At 49.4% G+C, this 18636-nt stretch overlaps 2 protein-coding genes across 2 annotated transcripts; both read left to right on the top strand.

Annotated features, from left to right (window-relative positions):
* The first annotated feature begins 1661 nt into the window (after positions 1 to 1661).
* On the top strand, positions 1662 to 7529 carry LOC117861409 (lysine-specific demethylase JMJ30). The gene is made up of 7 exons (XM_034744963.2): positions 1662 to 2243; positions 3051 to 3260; positions 4117 to 4245; positions 4340 to 4483; positions 5686 to 5778; positions 6535 to 6651; positions 7219 to 7529. Exons 1-7 carry the CDS (start codon positions 1803 to 1805, stop codon positions 7504 to 7506), a joined length of 1422 nt encoding a protein of 473 aa, XP_034600854.1. The 5' UTR covers positions 1662 to 1802; the 3' UTR covers positions 7507 to 7529.
* Positions 7530 to 10447: 2918 nt separating this feature from the next.
* LOC117861611 (IRK-interacting protein) lies at positions 10448 to 13979 on the top strand. Its single transcript, XM_034745186.2, has 2 exons — positions 10448 to 11272; positions 12227 to 13979. The coding sequence occupies exons 1-2, from the start codon at positions 10985 to 10987 to the stop codon at positions 13739 to 13741; spliced, it is 1803 nt and encodes a 600-aa protein (XP_034601077.1). The 5' UTR covers positions 10448 to 10984; the 3' UTR covers positions 13742 to 13979.
* Positions 13980 to 18636: the final 4657 nt, after the last annotated feature.

The following is an 18636-nucleotide window of genomic DNA, read 5'->3' as shown; positions in this document are numbered from 1 at the left end:
CATTTATTGTTTGTCTCCTCCTCCTGCGCACCTTTAATAAGGGTAGATAGGTCTTTTTACAGCTTATTAAATATCTTTTAGTAGGAGTATCCAAATAACTTTTTGCTAAAGTTTAGCAACTAAAATTTAGCAAATTTTAGCTGCTCAACTTTACCTCGCACTATTGCGTGCGTCAGAGATTCCTGGTCACTGTGGCGCCAGTGACGTGGCGCGGGAGGTCGACACACCAATCGGCAGGTGGAGACCGGCGTGACGTGGAAGTTCTACGCGCCACACACGTAGCCGGCACGATGCTCCTGGTACACGCAAGCTTTTATACGTCGCCATCGCCAAAATATCTCGCCGCCCCTGAGGTTGCATAAAGCATCTTCGACATGTCACCCGCTTATTTTAGTACTGCACTGCAAGATGATTGTCAGCAAATTTGGACGAGAGAGAGTGTGACAGTCTCCGGGAAGTTTCATGAAAAATTTTATAAACTAAATTTCTCAGCAATTTAGCTGATTTTATAATTTTTTTAAGAAAAGAGAAGGGAGAGTACAGCCACAGTTAGCTAGTTCCCAAATCCTGATAACAGTGCAATGACAGTGAAATTAGCCTTACAAAGGTGAAATCTTTTTTTTTACTATAGTGGAACAAATAGTTCGTCAAAATTCTAACTATTTTATCGCTTACTCCCTCTATCCTATAAAGATTGTTTGTTTAGAAAAGTTTAGACAAGATAGTAGCAATGCTAAAAGTCCAAAGTACCCCTAATAACTCTTCTTAATCGGATGAATTACTTAGTAGAATTAATTATGCATGCATGCTTCACTAATTGTTGGACCTATTAGTCTTCTTATTTAGCGAATCTGGCTCGGACATTGATGGTGGGAGTAAATGATCGATTTGTTAACTGGGTCAGAAGGTATTATGAGGGTCTTTGTTGGATTTTCTGAAAGTTATATGGACACTGGACAAATTTTGAAGGCTAAACAAACAGTTTTTTGGGACGGAGAGAGTATGGAAAAAGCCACCGGTCCGATTACTACCGAACCAATACAAGATTCAATTGGTGCTATTTTTTTCTTTAGTGGTAGGTGACTTGCCCGTTAATAATGAAACGTGAGGAGTGATTTCGTCAATCTCGAGAATTTGTTGAGTCAATTTTTTGGAGGTGCTTATAGGAGCATAAAATATATAAAATTAAGTGTGCATATATATACGAGCGTCTGGGTCTGGTCTCCGTGGAAGGGCATGTCTCCTGCTACCGCATGCACCTCTTCGTATGCAGTTGAGCTTCCAGCATAAAAAAGAGGTGAAAACTCAGTTTGACTCGATAGTAAAACAATCAATGGAATGTTGAAAATAACACCGACCATAAAGTGACACGACACGTGTCACTGAGTAATTTGCCCTCTAATCAGAGTAGCGTGGTGGAGCACCTCCAATAGAGCCACGGAGCGTCCCCTGAAATATCTTCCTCCTCCGTCTCTTTTTCTATTGTTCCACGTGATCCCCAGCTTCTGAACTTTCCAGAACCTACCAGAACCATCTTTCTTCGCAAGGGCCCCCAGCTCGCAAGTCGCGACACACCGATGTCACCGTCTCTCGCTTCGTAGCCGTTGACACCAAAATATCTCGTGCAAAAATATCTCACCCCCCACAGCCAGAGGGCACAGCCGTAAATCCCCGCCTCCACGGGCGCCGCCTCACTCGCTCGGGCGGTCGGTCGGGTGCACGGAGCCCCAGGAAATATCGCTGAGGCTTTTTGCGCTTTTGAATTCCGCAGCCACCGCCGCGCTGCCCTCCGACGACGGCGAATGGCCACCGGCGGCGAGGAGAAGCGGGCGGCGCTGCTGCGGCAGATAACGGAGGAGGGCGGGTTCGCGTTCGTGGCCTCCGCGGAGAAGGCGGCGGCCGGGGACGTCCGCGCGGCCGAGGCGGCGCGGGAGATGGCGTGGGAGCAGCTGCACTCGGCGCCGCGGGACGAGGTGGGCGCCGCGTGGCGGGACGCCTACGCGCTCGCCTGCCTCCACGTGGCCGCCCTCCGCGCGGCCGGTGGGAACGGCGGCGACCTTCGCGCCGCGCTCCGGGCGCTCGACATGGGCCTCATCATGGGCGGGGGGCTCCTCCGCGCGGAGCTCGAGGACGCCATCGCCAGGGTCGTCGCCGACCGCAGCGGCGGCGAGGCGGAGGCGGTGACCGGTGGAAATGTGGAGAGGTGGAAGGAAGGGATCGCGGGGGACCGAGACCCTGCCGATGTGAGTATCTCAGCCGCCTCTCTGCCTTACTACGATCTCGCATCTGCTCGTGTGGATTGCTTCATGGAAATGTAGTGCTAGCTAGAGTTAATTTTGCACGGCGTTACCGGTGACATTGGTCTCGAATTGTTATTCGAAGTGGTTCGGGTAGTGTTCTCATTTTCCTTGGCAAACGTCCCCTGACCCACCAGCGTTTCATCTCAACGCTGTCTGCACCTAGCAGCAGACAGCGTTTGTTCATGTCTGAAGACTGCATCCCAGGTCCCTAATGCCGTGCTATCGTGCCTTTTTAGGTCCGTGCACTAACTTTAACTGGTCTTACAGGTGCCTCAATTTTTTCTCTACTAAACAAGCTAGTTATTTTCACAGAAGTGGGGAACATGCCGGCAGGAATGCTGGGTTCGTTTTATCATTTGTCAGCCACTTGGTAAAGAAAAGTTTCAGGACCTTCTTGATTAATTCAGGTGTTACATACCCAAGTAGCGTAATCCCATTTCTTTATGTCAGTGGACAATTGGAGCATGCTGTCTGGATTAGCTGAAAAAATTGTTGACAGAGTACTTCTTTGCCGCAATTATCTGATTTTGTTGGTGTTCCATCCTAAGTTACCACTCCTGAAAGATACTAATTACCCTTTCCAGACTTAATATTTCTCCAAGCTATGGCTTACCATGTGGACTGATTCTTTTTGGGGAAAATTATTCACTAACTTTCTCCTTTGTATGACCAAATTTTACCAAGATGGGGACCACATGAGGAATTTAATCTGCCATATCTACAGCCGTTTGATATGATAATTTGTTTCAGGTACTCAAACTTCTACCAGTGAAGTCCCTATCTTGTAAGCAAATTGAGAGGCGGTCATGCATTTCTTTGGAGGCATTTATACGTGATTACTTTATATGTGAGTCCCCTGTTATACTCAGTGGCTGCATTGATCATTGGCCCGCAAGGACAAAGTGGAAGGACATAAACTACCTAGAGAGGATAGCTGGAGATCGGACTATTCCTGTTGAGGTGACTTACTTACACTCCTAGACATTGATAACTGACATGTAAAATTGCAAATAATTTGCTGTTGTTTGGGGGAAAACATAGTAACACATCCAATTTGGCCAGTTGCCGTTAAGCATTCAAGCTTGATTTTCAGGAGTTCAGTTTCGGCTGGTTTGAGGAACAACGGTAATATTGTAGCGTCTTGTCTGTCCCACAATTTATCCTTTGCACTATGCCACCTAAGTTAACTACTGAAGGTGTAAATTTGATGTGTAACATAGATCAATGTCAAATTCCAGGTCGAAAAAATTAACTTCTGAGTTCCTAGGACTTTGTACAGCCTGAACTTTATCATGTGTTACATTTGACCATTTATGGCATCCCGTGCTCCATTAGTTAACCTGTTAATCTTGTATGTTTTTATATCATTGTTGATGGTTGAAGATTTTTTTTTAACTTTTAATCTTGTATACTTTATTTTCATAGGCTAACCATTAGTCCTGAGAATTTGCCATGCTTCTGCTTACAGTGATTCCTTTACCATCTAGTATGGGAAAAAAGATATGAGTATGGAACCAAATTCTTCAATGGCTTGTTATTAGAAGTTGCTTGAAATTTGAGATTGCTGATTTGTCTGAGCCAATCATCTGCATTAAATTTTCTTGCATTCATGCAATTTGCAAAAATGTGTGGCCTTTATTTTCCATTGATTGCAAATCCTGTCCATAAGCAATTGCTGCTTCACGTTGATCCTGGACTTTAGCTTGGTTCGGATTAAGTTAGGTCTACATTCTGGTTGAACATTGTGGTGTATGTCCTTCAACATTTTTTTTTGTGATGTATGGTCCAGGTTCACTCATAACAAATGGTGTTGCAGGTTGGGAAAAACCATGCATGTACTGAGTGGAAACAGGAGCTTATCACATTTTCTCAATTTCTTGAGAGGATGTGGTCAAGTGATTCTGCAAACCTGGCATATGTAGCACAGCATCCATTGTTTGACCAGGTAATAAATTGTGTAGCAGCTTGATATATGCATCTACTGTCTAAGCAGTTACTTACCTAGCTAGCTATTGGATTTTATTTATAACATTTGACAGATAAAGGAGCTCCGTGAAGACATTACAGTTCCTGAGTACTGTTGTGCTGGCGGCGGTGAACTCCAGTCACCTAACGCTTGGTTCAGCCCTCATGGGACCGTGACCCCACTGCATCATGACCCACATCACAACCTTTTTGCTCAGGTATGACGCAAATAATGTCTCTGTTTAAACCTTCATGTCTGTATTCTTGAGTTATGTGGGCTGATTACAATCAATAAAACAAATGTCGACCAACCTAGGAGGAAATAGGTGGCTTTTTAATTAAGAAGAAACAGGCACCCAAATTGGCCTTGACACCCTCGACCAACTCAGCTAGGCTCAATTCCTGTTGGTTACAATCAATAATATCTATTTAACGTGCCATGTTTAATAAGTCGACCATTTTATTTATTGTATCAGTATTCATTTGTACTTCTATTTTCTTGTTATTATTGCTTGTGATATGATGGTGTTGTTTCTCTGTCCCCACTTCTATTTAGTGGGGATATTTTGATTGATAAATGGCTTTCAGGAAAACTTCTAGCGATCCGCTGCTTTGCATATTTTTGCTGCTTTCAGAAACCACTGTTCCCATTGTAATGTTAAACATAAAATTGGGCATTTTAGCCAAGTCTTACAGAAAGTACCTTTTTCATTTCTTTGCTTAAACTTAAAATCAACAAGCCCTTAATACAAACAACAAATCACAGGAAAAACATGGTTTAACACTTCCTATCATTTCAATATTATACAACTATTTATTGGGACGTGCTGGAGTAGGGCATCCTGTGCTTGTTTCACTTTGGTCACCGCCAAGTTACTTTCTGGCCACCAAACCCTGTACTGAGAGAAAGGCCATTAAATTCTTGGTTTAACTTTGAAAAACCAACATTTATGTGTTGAACAAGCTGAACTGACTGAATGATTGATGTTGGCCTGTTGCTTTGCTATCTCAAACCACATGTTCCTCAATGGTGGTGAAATCATCTTTGATTATTTGAGTGCCCATAGAAAAATTGTCCTTGCATTATTCATTTTTTGCCACTTCTGCCCTAAACTCTTAAAGGCCAGGTCCTTAACAGATTGTTTGGTACCCACCATGATGTATGGACCATGTCCTCATATTTTTCTTTAGTTTGACTTGTAACAAAAAGATCAGCATGTTTGTGCCTATTCTTAAAAGGTTATGGTGGTAACAATGGAATTCATAACGTATAGAGGTTTGTGGAACTATAGATGTTCTTTGTTCTGTTAGTTATTTGAATAGATTATGATTGATAACTGTTTTGAAGCTGAGAGTGACAGATTTTGTGTAGATTAAGATCCTACATCAGTTGATGTGTCTGGCTGTTATTTGTTGGCAGGTTTTGGGTAGGAAGTATTTCAGACTCTATCCTGCTTCTGTATCTGTGGACCTGTACCCTCACACAGAGACAAAGCTAAGCAATACTAGTCAGGTGTGTAGTCCATTTTGTACTTGTACTATGTATATGGAATAGAAGCTTTTTGAGATCAATGATGTTCGCATGCTAAAGTGACATGAGTATAAGAAAAAATATTGATTGGATGCTATTTTGTTTCCTGCTTTTAAAATTTTATGAACCTCTAACAAATATGCTATGACCTACGAGCAACCTTGATGTTGACTGAAAACACAGTGTTTTTTTATAATAGTTCTAGGAATAAGTAACCTTGATGCTAAGAAAAGTCAGGTAAGTAACATGTACCTGTTTTAAACTATCATTGTATATATACGGAATAGAAGACTTTCTGAGGTCAATGATGTTTGCATGCTTAAGGGACATATATATAACACTAAAACTGGATTGGATGCCAAAAAAGGTAGCACTTTACCTTGTTGTCCATAATTACGTTGTTGCCTGCTTTTAAATATTTCGGATTTCTGAAGCTCTGTTTCAAATATGCTACTTGATTATGATATTTTGAAACTGTGGTGAGTTTGTCATTTAATTCCGGGAAAAAAGTGAATATGCCAAACCACGCCATATAACTAGTGATGGTGCCAGATTTTCTTCTGGATGCCCTGGTCAACCTGTCTTATGGGAACCCTCCTATTCAACTTTACTTGGTAACAACCCAAATCTATTAGCAGTCTGCCATCGAAAGCTCTGTACTGTTGATAAGGTTTATTGAGTTCTGTTGTAAACCAAGTTGATCTGCATGTGATTTTATTGTGCTAATCCGTGTAACAGGTAGATCTTGACAGCATTGATGAAAAGGAGTTCCCGAAGACAGCGGATCTTGAATTCGTAGATGGCATATTGGAGGAAGGGGACCTGCTTTACATTCCACCGAAATGGTGGCATTACGTGAGATCTCTTTCTATTAGCTTTTCTGTTAGGTTTTGGTGGCGAACGTCAGGAAGTTCATAACGCTATTGTTTTGATGGTCCATGATATTTCTATCATCGGATCTGTAGATGCTTAATAAAACTTCATTGAGCGAATATTTCATGATCCACTGTTGTGTGGGTACGGCCTCACTACACTGATGTATATCATTGTTTTCACGACAGTGATTTAAACTGTTAGCTGCAATCGTACTAAGTTACTATTGGATGCTAGCGTGCTTGTTTTACCCTTAACCGACAACCGACTCCTCTACATTACGAGCTATCTATGTTCACTAATCGATTTTCCTTTTCTTTTTTAAGTGGAAGGGTTCACTAGTGCTTAAATCTGTCATTTCTGTACATGTGAAAAATAGGGAGCATGTTAAAAATGTAACTCGAGTCAGCTCATTAAGAAATGTTCGGAAATCATCTGCAATTATTATGTTTGGCTTTATCCCTGGGAGATAAGCCACCAAGAATGGTTCTGTAACTTTTGTTCACTTATTCTGAATACTTCTCATGTCTGCCCCTTCATGTCTTTCAGATGAGCTATGGAGCAGATCATTTGTTTTACTTGGCTGTGGATTTAGCTTTTGTAATTATCGATGATAAAGCACTAACTGCTAACCATACTGTCCATATTAAGTACTCGAAACATTTTTTAGAGGAATCAGTGACAATCATTTGGTTTTGGATGCCATGTATGTTCATATGGGACTCTCAGAAACATCTAAGAGGGAGACGGGGAATGCTTCACATACAAGTGTGCAGCCCCTCTAATATAGTTTTCTTTTTGCAACCAAGTACTTTGAAACCTTTGATTCGTAAATGATCAACCACAAGTGATCTGAACCATTTTAAGGAGTTGTGCAAATTGGTTGTATGTATAGTATTTACGAGGAGTTCTTACCTGCCTCACAGTGGCGGAGCCAGGAATTATGCATAAGGGGTGCCGACCAAACATGTTTAGCAAAATATCATATGCATGGACATTAAATTTAGAGCAAGCTTCTTTATTATTTTGATTATAGTGCTCCTGATGTATTTATTGCTTGCAAGGGATTAAAGGTGTATTTATTTATATATGCAGCTGCTAAGTATGCTTTAGTTCAGCATTCACCAAAACTAAGTAGGGGTACACACACACGTTAATTAAACTCACACGAATGGCACATTCAAGTCCATGGCAATTGGCAAGAAGTAAATTTACGGCAAATATGTTGACAGTTTTTTTCACAATTTAGACGCACACTTACGCACAGTATCCAGTAGGTCAGCCATTTTGCTACGTACAAGGGTGGCATTGGGTTTGAACGAAGCCCCGCAGCGTACGATTAGAGTAGTGCCAGGAATGGAGAGAGCGTTCGAGCATCACTCCTTACGCTGTGCAGCCCCCCGATGCCCATGCTAGCAAAGTTGGGAGCGATGCCCGTGCTAGCAAAGTTGGGAGCACAAACAATGGAGGGGCGTATCGTGGCATCTTGTCGTTGGCACCTGGTAGTGGCATCATGGGCATGGAGTCGTCGACTTCGATCGGTACTCGGAGAGAGAAGTTCTCAATGTGTGTGTATCCTACGTACCGGCCCGGCCCAATATACTTGCAAAATCCCCCCCGCCGAGCAAATCTCGCGCTCGCGGCCTCCACGAGATCCGGCGCCGCGCGGGGCCGGCACGCGGCAGAGGGGGGCGCGATGGTTCTGCAGGAGCGTGCGAGCACGCGAAGAAGACCAGGGCCGGGCTCTGCCAGAGGGAGAGAGAGATCTAGTCGGGGGGACAGAGGGCTGGCTGGCGCAGCGAAAAGCGGCGTCGGCACCCGCGCTGGCTGGCTGTGGCTGCGGCTGCTTTGGCATCTACCCCTCGGCGGCACGTGTCCGCCCTCCCGTCGCTTTGGCCAGGTCCCGGTCCCCCAGGCCCCAGCGCGCACGCCGTCCCCCATCCCAGCCACGGCCCCCGTGCGTTTCGGCCCTGGCGAAAGGCTGCCGCCGCGTCGCAACCCGACGATAGCAGGCACGACGACCCCCGGGCAGGGCAGGCGTATGGGACTATGCGAGAGATTTCTCGCGGTGCCCGCCCGTATCCATCCCCGCTTCCTTCTCGTTCTCGGCAGGTCTCTCCCCGGCCGCCACACGAACCGCGCGGATCTTTCTCTGGCTTTTGAAAATGGCGAGGGCTCGCCACTCCCCTCTCGCTGTCTCGCCGCTGATGATGACGGTCGCCCACATGCTCCGCTATGCCCGGGGTGCTTTTCCTTTCCGAACTCGAGGGCACGCGGGCACGCAGGCACGCAACGCAACCCATCCAGCCTTTGCCTATCCGGGACGACGCCGGCGGCGACACAGCGCTTTCTTTCTACTATTTTCCCCCAGAGACAACCAAAGAAAGCCCAGACACAGCCACAGGGCGCTCACATGCGCCCGTGGATCGCACAGCTTTGCAAAAATGGTGCTCCGTCGTCAGAGCGGCCATGGCGCTTTCTCGTTGAATACCACTCGGAACCAGCTCCGACAAAGCACGGCCCCAGGCCCTGCTCGCCTGATCGCTGCTTGCATTTAACAAAGCGAAAAGCGTTGTTGCTGCACACAGTCCCCTAATGCTTTGCTTGCAGGATGCCACTGCTACTCTGCTAGTGAGAGGTATCATTGGATTGGACGGCATTTTATAGATTTGATTAAACTAACGGCGCGGGATCATCATCAGGCAGACGACATCCCCCTGCCACGTTGGTGCACTACAGCAGCAGGCGGCAGCCTTCGAACTCTCCAACCACCTACTCCTACGACACTCATGCTGCTGCACGGTGCCACAGTACAGCTGTTCTTGCTCTATGTGTTCTATCCACGGCACACTGTGCAGCTCCAAACGGAGAAGAAGAGCCAGTAGTACAACACGTACGGGCCTACGTTATACTAGTACAACAGGACAAGACGGCAGTACAACTGTACAAGTCGATTTTGTGCCTTTGAATATTCAGCTGAAAACGAGCTCTATCTCACCATCCGCGCACGTACAACGCCTGTGAATGCACAGTAGCCGAGCACAACCCTACAGTAGTATAGAGCCAAGTACAGGTCTGCCTGATAACAACGTCCTGTACGCATGCCATACATGATTGGCCATGGCTAATCCTTCTATGCATGATAATCGCTACAGTTAATGCCGGACGCTTTCACGACGTTAATTGTGTCCCCAAGCTTGCAAGGCTCGCCATCGCCGGGGAATGTGCAAACCACCTGCCGCCCGGCCGGTGATCCCTCGCCGTCATGAACACGCACAGGTACAGCTGCTGCAGCTTGTGTTGCGGCTGGAGCTGCAGCAGCCAAGATAGCAATTGAGATAGCAATTGAACAGCCACTACAGCACCTGTGTTGACAAAGGAGGCTGCAGCACCTGCTCGCTAGGCTGCTACGGCAGCTCCTTGTGCCAGCAGCCGAACGGCTGGCTGCCAGCCGCATGCAGCCGCTGATGTGGGGCGTCATCGGGGCCGTGACCGGAGCGGAGTGGGCACCGACCGCCTCGTTGCTGCTGGCGCTGTCGACGGCAAGCGACAGTTGCCACTGCAGGCCGGACGCGCTCCGTGGAAAAAGCTTCAGCAGCCTAATCATAGCTCACTGCACAAGATGCAGGCAATCAAGCAGCGCCTGTTGCCACCGCGTTCTGCAGTGTGCAATTGCCACACCTACCCGGGGGGGGGGGGGGGGGGGGGGGGGGGGGGGGGGGGGGGGGGGGGGAGGTGTCGTCAGAGTGGGAACTGCAGGGAGTGATGGATGCATCAGTTACTGCTACAGGAATTCTTGGATGCGCTCCCTCTAAAAGGAAGATGCCATTTCAATGACAGATTAGCAGAGTATGATGGGCTAAATGGCAGTATGGCACTGCCTTAATACGCACTCCTCCGGTTCTTCTTGGACAAGGTTAAACACCTCCAAATCAAGAGATGGTCCCTTCATTATCAGCCTGAATCGCACAGAAACAAATCAGAGGATGGGGTCTCCCACACACACAACCATTTTTTTATAAGAAAATCCCACACAACCTGCAGCTGCTGGTGAGTGATGAGCCTCTTTCTTTTCTGTTTTCTCCAAACAAAAGCAGCCAGGCCAGCCAACCAACCAGGAGGAAGAAGGCAAGAGGCCATTATTCCTTCCCTCTCTCCAGTGTCTCCACTACATTAATTTCCAGGCCCCAATGACGAGAGGCCCCCTCCACCGGACCTCCGGCCGCCAGCAGAAGTAACTTCAGTGCGGCTCTGCGCGAAGCCACCAGCCGGAGGGCGCGGCCTTTGACCCGCTCCCCCCGCCGTCGCCAGCGCCATGGCCGCGGACGCCACCACCTCCACCTCCTCCTCCGCCGCCGCCGCCTACCTCCCGCCGGCGCTCCCGGCCTCGCGCCAGGACATCCAGGCCGCCGTCGCCAAGGCGGTCGAGCTGCGCGCGCTCCACGCCGCGCTCCTCCAGGGCGGCGCCAATGCCGGCGCCTACGCCAGCGCCAGCCGGAGCCCGGCCGTCATCCGCCTCCCGCCGGCCGCGTCGCCGGCGCTCGCCAGGCCGGGACTCGCGGCACCGGCCGCCGGCTCCGAGGACTACCCCGTGTTCGCCCCGGTAAGAGGACCCTCTTAACTTCTGGCATTCTCCTGCTACCACTCTTGTTTGTGTACTGTTTCTTGGTACCAGGAGCAAGGGCGTGTGTGAAAAGGTGGCTCCTTTGGTGCTGGATTCGTATGTTCTGCCTTTCCATGCTAATGTTTTGGCAAATTTTGTGGCTGTTTGATGCTAAGTCAGTGCTGGAATCAATTGCTGTTCTTGTTTTGAGAATGTTCTTTTCCGAGCTTAACTTCATTTCTAGGTGTAGATTTCACTCTGATCGATGCAACTTGGTTGGAGTGAAGCTACAAGTCTACTAGAACAAGTGGGCACTTGATTGTATTTCATTCTACTTTGCAAAGCTGTAGGTTGATGATGGATCTATTGTCTAGGTGTTTTCAGTTACTCCCATCGAAGGCAGAAAAATTGTCCTAAAAATTGAGGCAGAAAAAATCAAGAATTTGTGAAAATAATCTTTTTCTCCCTGTTGTACTTGTAACAGTTGCAGAGGAATGATTTTGCCACCTAATGTTTTTTCTGTCGACATCTAAGAGCATCCTACTCATGCGGTTTGGTGGGATTAGCCATTTCATCAGCATAAAACCAAACTTTTTTTAAGCTGTTAGGTTGGCCTAAAAATTCTGGTATGCTACAAAGCGGGTGAGTACGACTAGTAACTTGGGACATCACAATAAGGTTTAGTCCAAGGAAACAGCAAAATGCCAGCTTCTTTTTTTTATTTTTTTAGGGTCCTTTTGTACTCAAAACCGTTGTGCAGAATCAACAGATCAGTGTGGTACTAGCATGTGCCCACTGAAAGTCTGAAACATTAAATGGTTGTGTTAAATGTGTTGTCTGGTGGTACAACATTTTCCCATAGATCATGTTCGTTTTGCTTCATGCTACTGTACTTTCCATTCCGGTTCATCTTCTAAACAAAAGCCTTGCTGCTTGTTTGATGAATTCCCTCAGACTTATGATGAAGAGCCCTTGGGTGGCATGAACTACATTCGCCAAGATAACAGGAGTCTGTCTGAGAATTGGAGTGGCATCGGATTGGACCATGATGGCCTAGAAGACGAAGTGGCCTTCTCGGACTTTGACAACCACAACACCTTCTCTTCGTCAAACAGCGAGCTACACTTTTCTTCATCAAACGAGCATCTGCGGAACAGAATGGCATGCAGAAACCATCCGTCCTTCCTTCAGCCCGCCCTCTCTGCTGACAGTTTGCTCAGTTCAGCCAGCCGGATGACAGACTTAACTGAATTTAAGGCTGTTACGACATGCAATACCTGCAAGCCTGCGACTATCAGCAGGGACACTGAAGCCGATGCCAAGTCCCTGAAGAACCTCGATAGCACAGCTCCGTTGTCAAACTACCACCCTGATGCCTTCTCCCGGACAAGGCATAAAGGGCCACATATTCTCTCGTGGCTCTTACCTAAGTCAAAGAGGAAGCCGAAATCAGACATGTCACCAAACACCATCGAATGCGAGAACATGTCACAGCTTCTTAAGGAGTGGGGTGTGTTCTCGCTGGACTCCCTGAAGAAAGAGGTTGTTGAAGCCAATGAGCACAGGGACGCCGCCCTGCAAGAAGTATCGGAGATGAAATCATCATTAGGAGAATTGACTACCAAGCTAGTGAGCCTGGAAGCATACTGTTCGGAACTGAAGAAGGCTTTAAAGCAAGCAACAAGCACGAAGAACATGCAATCTCACTCAAAGAGATCAGCTAGATCAGTTAGTGGCAGCAGAGACAATTCCTTGCCCGTCAGTCATGGAGTTATGGTGGAAGGATTTTTGCAGATCGTATCCGAGGCCCGTCTCTCCATAAAACAGTTCTGCAAGGTACTAATCCAACAAGTTGAAGATGCTGACAATGGACTATCAGATAAGCTAAATTTACTCCTACAACCTTATCAAATTACGCTCAACGACAAGCACCCAAAACTAGTGCTGTACCATCTTGAAGCTCTGATGAACCAAGCAATGTACCAAGACTTTGAGAACTGCACGTTCCAGAAGAACGGGTCGCCCAAGTGCCTCGACCCCAAGCAGGATCGGCAGGAGAACTTCGCCTCTTTTGTCGCCCTGCGCAACCTGAGCTGGAACGAGGTCCTGAAGAAAGGCACCAAGTACCACTGCGAGGACTTCAGCCGCTTCTGTGACCAGAAGATGAGCTGCATCGTGTCCACCCTGAACTGGTCGTGGCCGTGGGCTGAGCAGCTGCTGCAGTGCTTCTTCGTGGCGTCCAAGTGCATCTGGCTGCTCCACCTGCTGGCGTTCTCCTTCAGCCCACCGCTGACGATACTGCGGGTCGAGGAGAACAGGGCCTTCGACCAGATCTACATGGAGGACGTGCTGTTCGACAAGCAGCGGGCGCAGCACCATCCATCGTCGCAGGTGAAGCTCATGGTGATGCCTGGGTTCTATGTCCAGGACCGGGTTCTCAAATGCAGGGTGCTCTGCAGGTACAGCTAAACAATGTGTGTTTGTTGCTGATTGGAGGTGCCTATAGTTTGTTTTGACTGATTGTTAGTGTGATGTAGTAGCATTTGTTCTGCTGAGTTGCAAAGTGCTACACAGGAATGCCAGAATGTCGTTTTGACCGTTGACGTGCCTGTCAGTATATCTGTAACATACTTGCGCCGTAAGAGCGCCATGTGTAAGAAAGATTTATGGAAATTTTTAACGTAGCATCTCTGTCGTTTGCCATGAAGCCTGGTAACCTCAATTGTTAAACCTAGAAATGTTTGTTAGTCTGTGGATGCGATACTCTTGAAGATACAGGATACTGCGAGTCTGTTGGCTGACCCCTCGTATTGTCACGGTTGTTGGATAGTGAACAGCAGCATCAGGTTCTTTTCCCCCCACATACAGGAGTAGTTAAGTTCTTACAATAGCAAGTAGAGCTGAGAGAAACGCAGCTCAAAGCAGTTTTACCTTCTGCAGAAGAAACAGAACGAAAACAGACTGGCTGACACAGTTAGCAACAGAGTTAGAAACGGAGCTTATGCTGCAGCTTCGGCTGCGGATGCAGCTGCTGCTAGAAACGAAGAAAAGCTCACCGGCTGTAGCAGCTGCTTGCTTGCAGCCGCAGCCGCAGCCGCAGCCGTGCCGGCTGTTCCGATCAGGCTAGCTCTAAGGACTGATCATAATCGATGACTTGGCTGATGAAACACGAGCTTGTGTCGCCGATGGCTCGATACTTCCATCCTATGCAGAGTTGCTCATCGAGGATGCTCTCGCATCCGAGAAAAATGGCACGTTGCTTGACTGACATCACTGGAGCGCGGAGCCGCTTGGGTTCGAGGCTTTCGCACTCGAGGACCTGGAACTCTGGAAGGAATAGCCCGACAAGAAACGGAAAACAAAATCACTAAAAGCTGGCACCTGGTCTGATTTCAGACAGAGGTTGGAGACCTGCTTAGCATCTGCTTCATAGCCGCCATGTCCCATGTGTTTCTCCGGTTTGTACATTTCCCTTGGTCCTTGGAGTCAGCCATCTGAGATGAGCTTCAGCAGCTTGCATCATCGTCGATCTCTGCTGCCACCAGAGAGACATGGACAGAATCGTGGAGTCGGTCCAACTCGCGAAACGGCCCACTGACTCTCGCACAGAGAGAGCCCGCCCCGAGAGGCGTACGGACCCTCCAGCAGGCCCACCGAGCAATCATGCAGCACATCCGCACGCGTCCAGCCAGGCCGCCGAGACTCTGCCAGGCGGGCCGCGATCTCCGCAGAGAGCACGATGCACGACGGCAGCCAGGCCACGTGAGCCAGCCCAGCCCGGCTCTCAGGGTGCAGAGATGTAGTTTGACGAAAACGTATCTATCGGGTCAAATTTCATTCAAATTGATTGGTAGTTTGTATAGATTGGTGGGCTTACCTTGCACGTAGAATCTGGTAGAGGTAGTGAGCCACCATCCAGCGTTTTCCCAATTCAGCGATGCCCCTTTACCTCTTCTTCTCTCTCGGCAGTGGACGCAGCACAACAACTGGTGAGCCCTAGAGCTGACTGACGAAGGTGGTGGGATGCTGGAGTGAATTGATTCAACGAAGAGCCACGCGCGGGAGGCTCAGGGAGATGGCAGATTGGCAGCGACTCGTCGCGAGACCGCCACCAGAGGTCGCAGCGGGGTCGCGCACCTAGGGCCGTCGCCCCGCGTCAGCGAGCTGCACAACCGAAGGTCCAAGGACGACTGTCCCTCCCTCAGGCCGCGGTGGACTATGCCTCTCTCGATCCAACCAAATAAGGAGACAATATCATGACTGATTTCATAGACACTCAATTGCATTGTGAACACCAAACAAACCAAAATTAATTGGGAAGGAAGGCAATGCAACATCATCCAAATCATGAACATAAGCTACATAATCAAATGTACAGAATCAAGATTGTTTCGTGCACGTAAGATTTCTTAAAGAACTTGCTTTCTACTGCAAATCCAAATCGATGATTGTTGGCCATCGCTACATCCTCTCCCTAATTGCTAGCCTTGCCGTGGGCTTCAGGTTTAGGGTATCGTCGCGGCGCTTCAGCTCGACGGAAAAGGGCGCTATTGTAGGCTTGTAGCCGCCACAGCCCCGCTAGGCAAGCGTTGCAGCCGCCGCCACTGGTCCCCGAGCTGCCGCACGCCTCCACGCATTGCCGCGGCTGTGCTCCACCATAGCCTTCACTGTGCCCGTGGGTTCCCGCCGGCCGCACGCCTCCACGCGCGCCCCATGGCCACGCGCGTCACTGCCGGCCATGTGCCTCCTTGGACTGCCACCGCCTGCCACGTCCCTGCAACCGCCGTGCCCCGCTCGCCAGCGCAACTCCAGCTCGCCAGTCACTGCCTCTGCGCGTGATCTGTGTTGATAAGGAAAAAACAACCCACGAGGGACACCATAACATCACATTCCAGCCTACACCGCGTGGAACAATATTTTTTTTTCGTTCCACGCGATGCAGGCTCCGGAATGCTTTGTGAACCGTGCTAGCCAGCCACGTGTCCCACGTGCAGGATAACAAACAGAGCCCCCTTGCAGCCCATGGGCCTGACGCAAAGGCCATGCGCCCGACCAAATGCCCCTCAATTCCCTCTTTCTTCCGGCTTGCTGCCGTCGTCGTCTCAGGCTCCGTTTCATCGTCATCATGCCGACTCCTCACCAGGGCTCTTGTCATATCACCAGCCGCATGGACTTTCCCATTCTAGGCCTTATTTAGTTGCCAAAATTGGGAGTGCCAAAATTACTGTGTCGGCACTGTAGTACACTGTAGCGTTTCGTTTGTATTTGTGAATTATTGTCCAAACATTGACTAATTAGGCTCAAAAGATTCGTCTCGCAAAGTACAACAAAATTGTGCAATTAGTTTTTAATTTCATCTATATTTAGTACTCCATGTATGTACCGCAAGTTTGATGTGATGGGGAATCTTCTTTTTCATAGTGCTAAAGTTGGGAGTTGGGATGAAGTAAACAAGGGCCTAGGCAGCACAGTTCCTTCATCAGCACGGAAATGGAACCATGGGCACGTCCACGTCCGCTGAACCTGCCTTCCAAAACCGGGGGCCGGGCAGGGCGCCGTCACCCAACCGTGGGTCAGGTCCGCGGCAGCAGCGCACGGCCAGGTGCGTCGCACGCGGACACCAGCACCGGCAGCCGCCGCGAAAGCCGCCTTCAACCCAAACCCAAGGCTTCTCCCCGTCCAATCGTGCACCGGTATGGTATGGAATGGAACACCACCGGCCACCTCCCCCATCCCCCCCTGCTATGTGCGCTCTGCACCCCGCAGCTGTGGCCCCGTGGTCCTGCACTGCACGCGGCACTTATGTCCCGTTCCGGCCCTGTGTCCTGGCACTGATGATCGATCACCGGCCATGGCATACACCAGTACTGTACACCACCTGGGCGAAGGGGGGATTCCGGTCACCGATCACCATGGCCCGAATCCCACTCGGCACCGCCGCACGGACGGTCAGTGAAAGTAAAAGGCGAGCTCGAGCGCGTGGCTTTTTCGGCCCGAAGTGATGCCGATGCGCCGGTGCCCCCCATGTCCTCCACATGCACAGTGGGCGACGAACCGAGAACGGAAGCAAAGGCGGAGGGGGAGCTCATTGCCGACTCCACTACCTCCTCCTCGGAATTCAGCCACCCGTGCGCTTTTTCCCTTCCCGCCACCGTGCCGTGCCATCATCTCCCACAACAACGCCGCCCCACGACAAGATCGCAGCGGCAGCAAGCCCCCGGCCCGGCCGTGTGTGGCCACATCGGCGGCTCCCACTGTTCAAATGACGGGGCGCATCACGCCGAGGCATGTCTCTGTAACCTTTGACTTCTCTGTATCCTAGCATAGCAATAGGCTGGTTCAAGTCTTGGAAGGTACTGCTACTTGAGATCTAGGCTTTACGACCTAATGATAGCTCCCGATCGAATGATCGAGACGAGCCGGGCCACCGGTCAGCGCAGCGCGAGGGCGTGCGCCGTGCAGTCTCGATGCGGTGCACGGCCGGTACTTGCGTACTCACAGGCACGACGGTGCACGCGCACTGGAAAAGGAGGCGTGGAGACCGGAGATCCGGGGGGTAAAGACACGCTTTGGCGGGTAAAGAGCAGTAACACCGGTTCGTTTCACCGTCACGGCGAGCACCCCATGTCTCTACACCTCCTGTCATTTTCGGCATTTCCTCCCTCGAAAGACAACGGCGCTCTTTCACGTGAAGGAAAAGGTGAAAATTCAGTTCACTCAAAAGCTTCCTTTGCATCTGGGATTTTGGTATTCCTCGTCCCAAAATTTAAGATGCTTGTGCTTGCCTCCTCCCGGGCCACACGACGGCGGCGGCCGCAGTGAATACGGGAAGAGGCGCGTCGCTTTCGCCGGCCGCCGCCGCCGCCGCCCGCCCTCGCACGGGACGCGGCTTCCCCAATCCGACGGCCGCGATCCTGCCCACGCCGCCGCTGATCGCGGACGCACGCGGATCCGTTGCGTCTGGGAAAACGGCGCGCCCGCATGGGGGGACCACGCACACGCCTTCCCGTGGATTTCTTTCTCCCAGCTCGGCGATGGAGGAGGAAGGGCATCGTCATCGATGGGATCCAGGTACTCGCGTGCGCGTCAAGAAAGCACCCGTAAAGTCAGATCTCATCCTGCTCCGGCCTACCAAACCTACCAGGTACATGGATGCTTACTTGTATTATTACAAACATTTTTCTCAGAAAAAAACATATCAAAAGATTTCATGATGATTACCACTAACCAAAGATCCGCTCTTAACAACAAAAGCTGCCATTTCTCTTAACGGAACTTGAGCATAAACCTGATGACCATGAATCTTTTTCCTCAGCGCTCCGTCCGACCTTATCTTGTCCACGAACCGTTGCGAAGATTTTCGA

The sequence above is a fragment of the Setaria viridis genome, chromosome 6 (genome assembly GCF_005286985.2).
Source record: "Setaria viridis chromosome 6, Setaria_viridis_v4.0, whole genome shotgun sequence".
NCBI lineage: Eukaryota > Viridiplantae > Streptophyta > Magnoliopsida > Poales > Poaceae > Setaria > Setaria viridis.
This window is presented reverse-complemented; position numbering and strand designations above follow the sequence as displayed.

What these genes read in the sequence shown, in the direction of transcription:
- LOC117861409 (XM_034744963.2), top strand. Translation starts at nt 1,803, where the DNA reads ATGGCCACCGGCGGCGAGGAGAAGCGGGCGGCGCTGCTGCGGCAGATA. An exon ending in ATCGGACTATTCCTGTTGAG is followed by an intron (nt 3,261 to 4,116) that starts GTGACTTACTTA and finishes ATGGTGTTGCAG; the next exon opens with GTTGGGAAAAACCATGCATG. An exon ending in AGCATCCATTGTTTGACCAG is followed by an intron (nt 4,246 to 4,339) that starts GTAATAAATTGT and finishes AACATTTGACAG; the next exon opens with ATAAAGGAGCTCCGTGAAGA.
- LOC117861611 (XM_034745186.2), top strand. Translation starts at nt 10,985, where the DNA reads ATGGCCGCGGACGCCACCACCTCCACCTCCTCCTCCGCCGCCGCCGCC. An exon ending in ACTACCCCGTGTTCGCCCCG is followed by an intron (nt 11,273 to 12,226) that starts GTAAGAGGACCC and finishes GAATTCCCTCAG; the next exon opens with ACTTATGATGAAGAGCCCTT.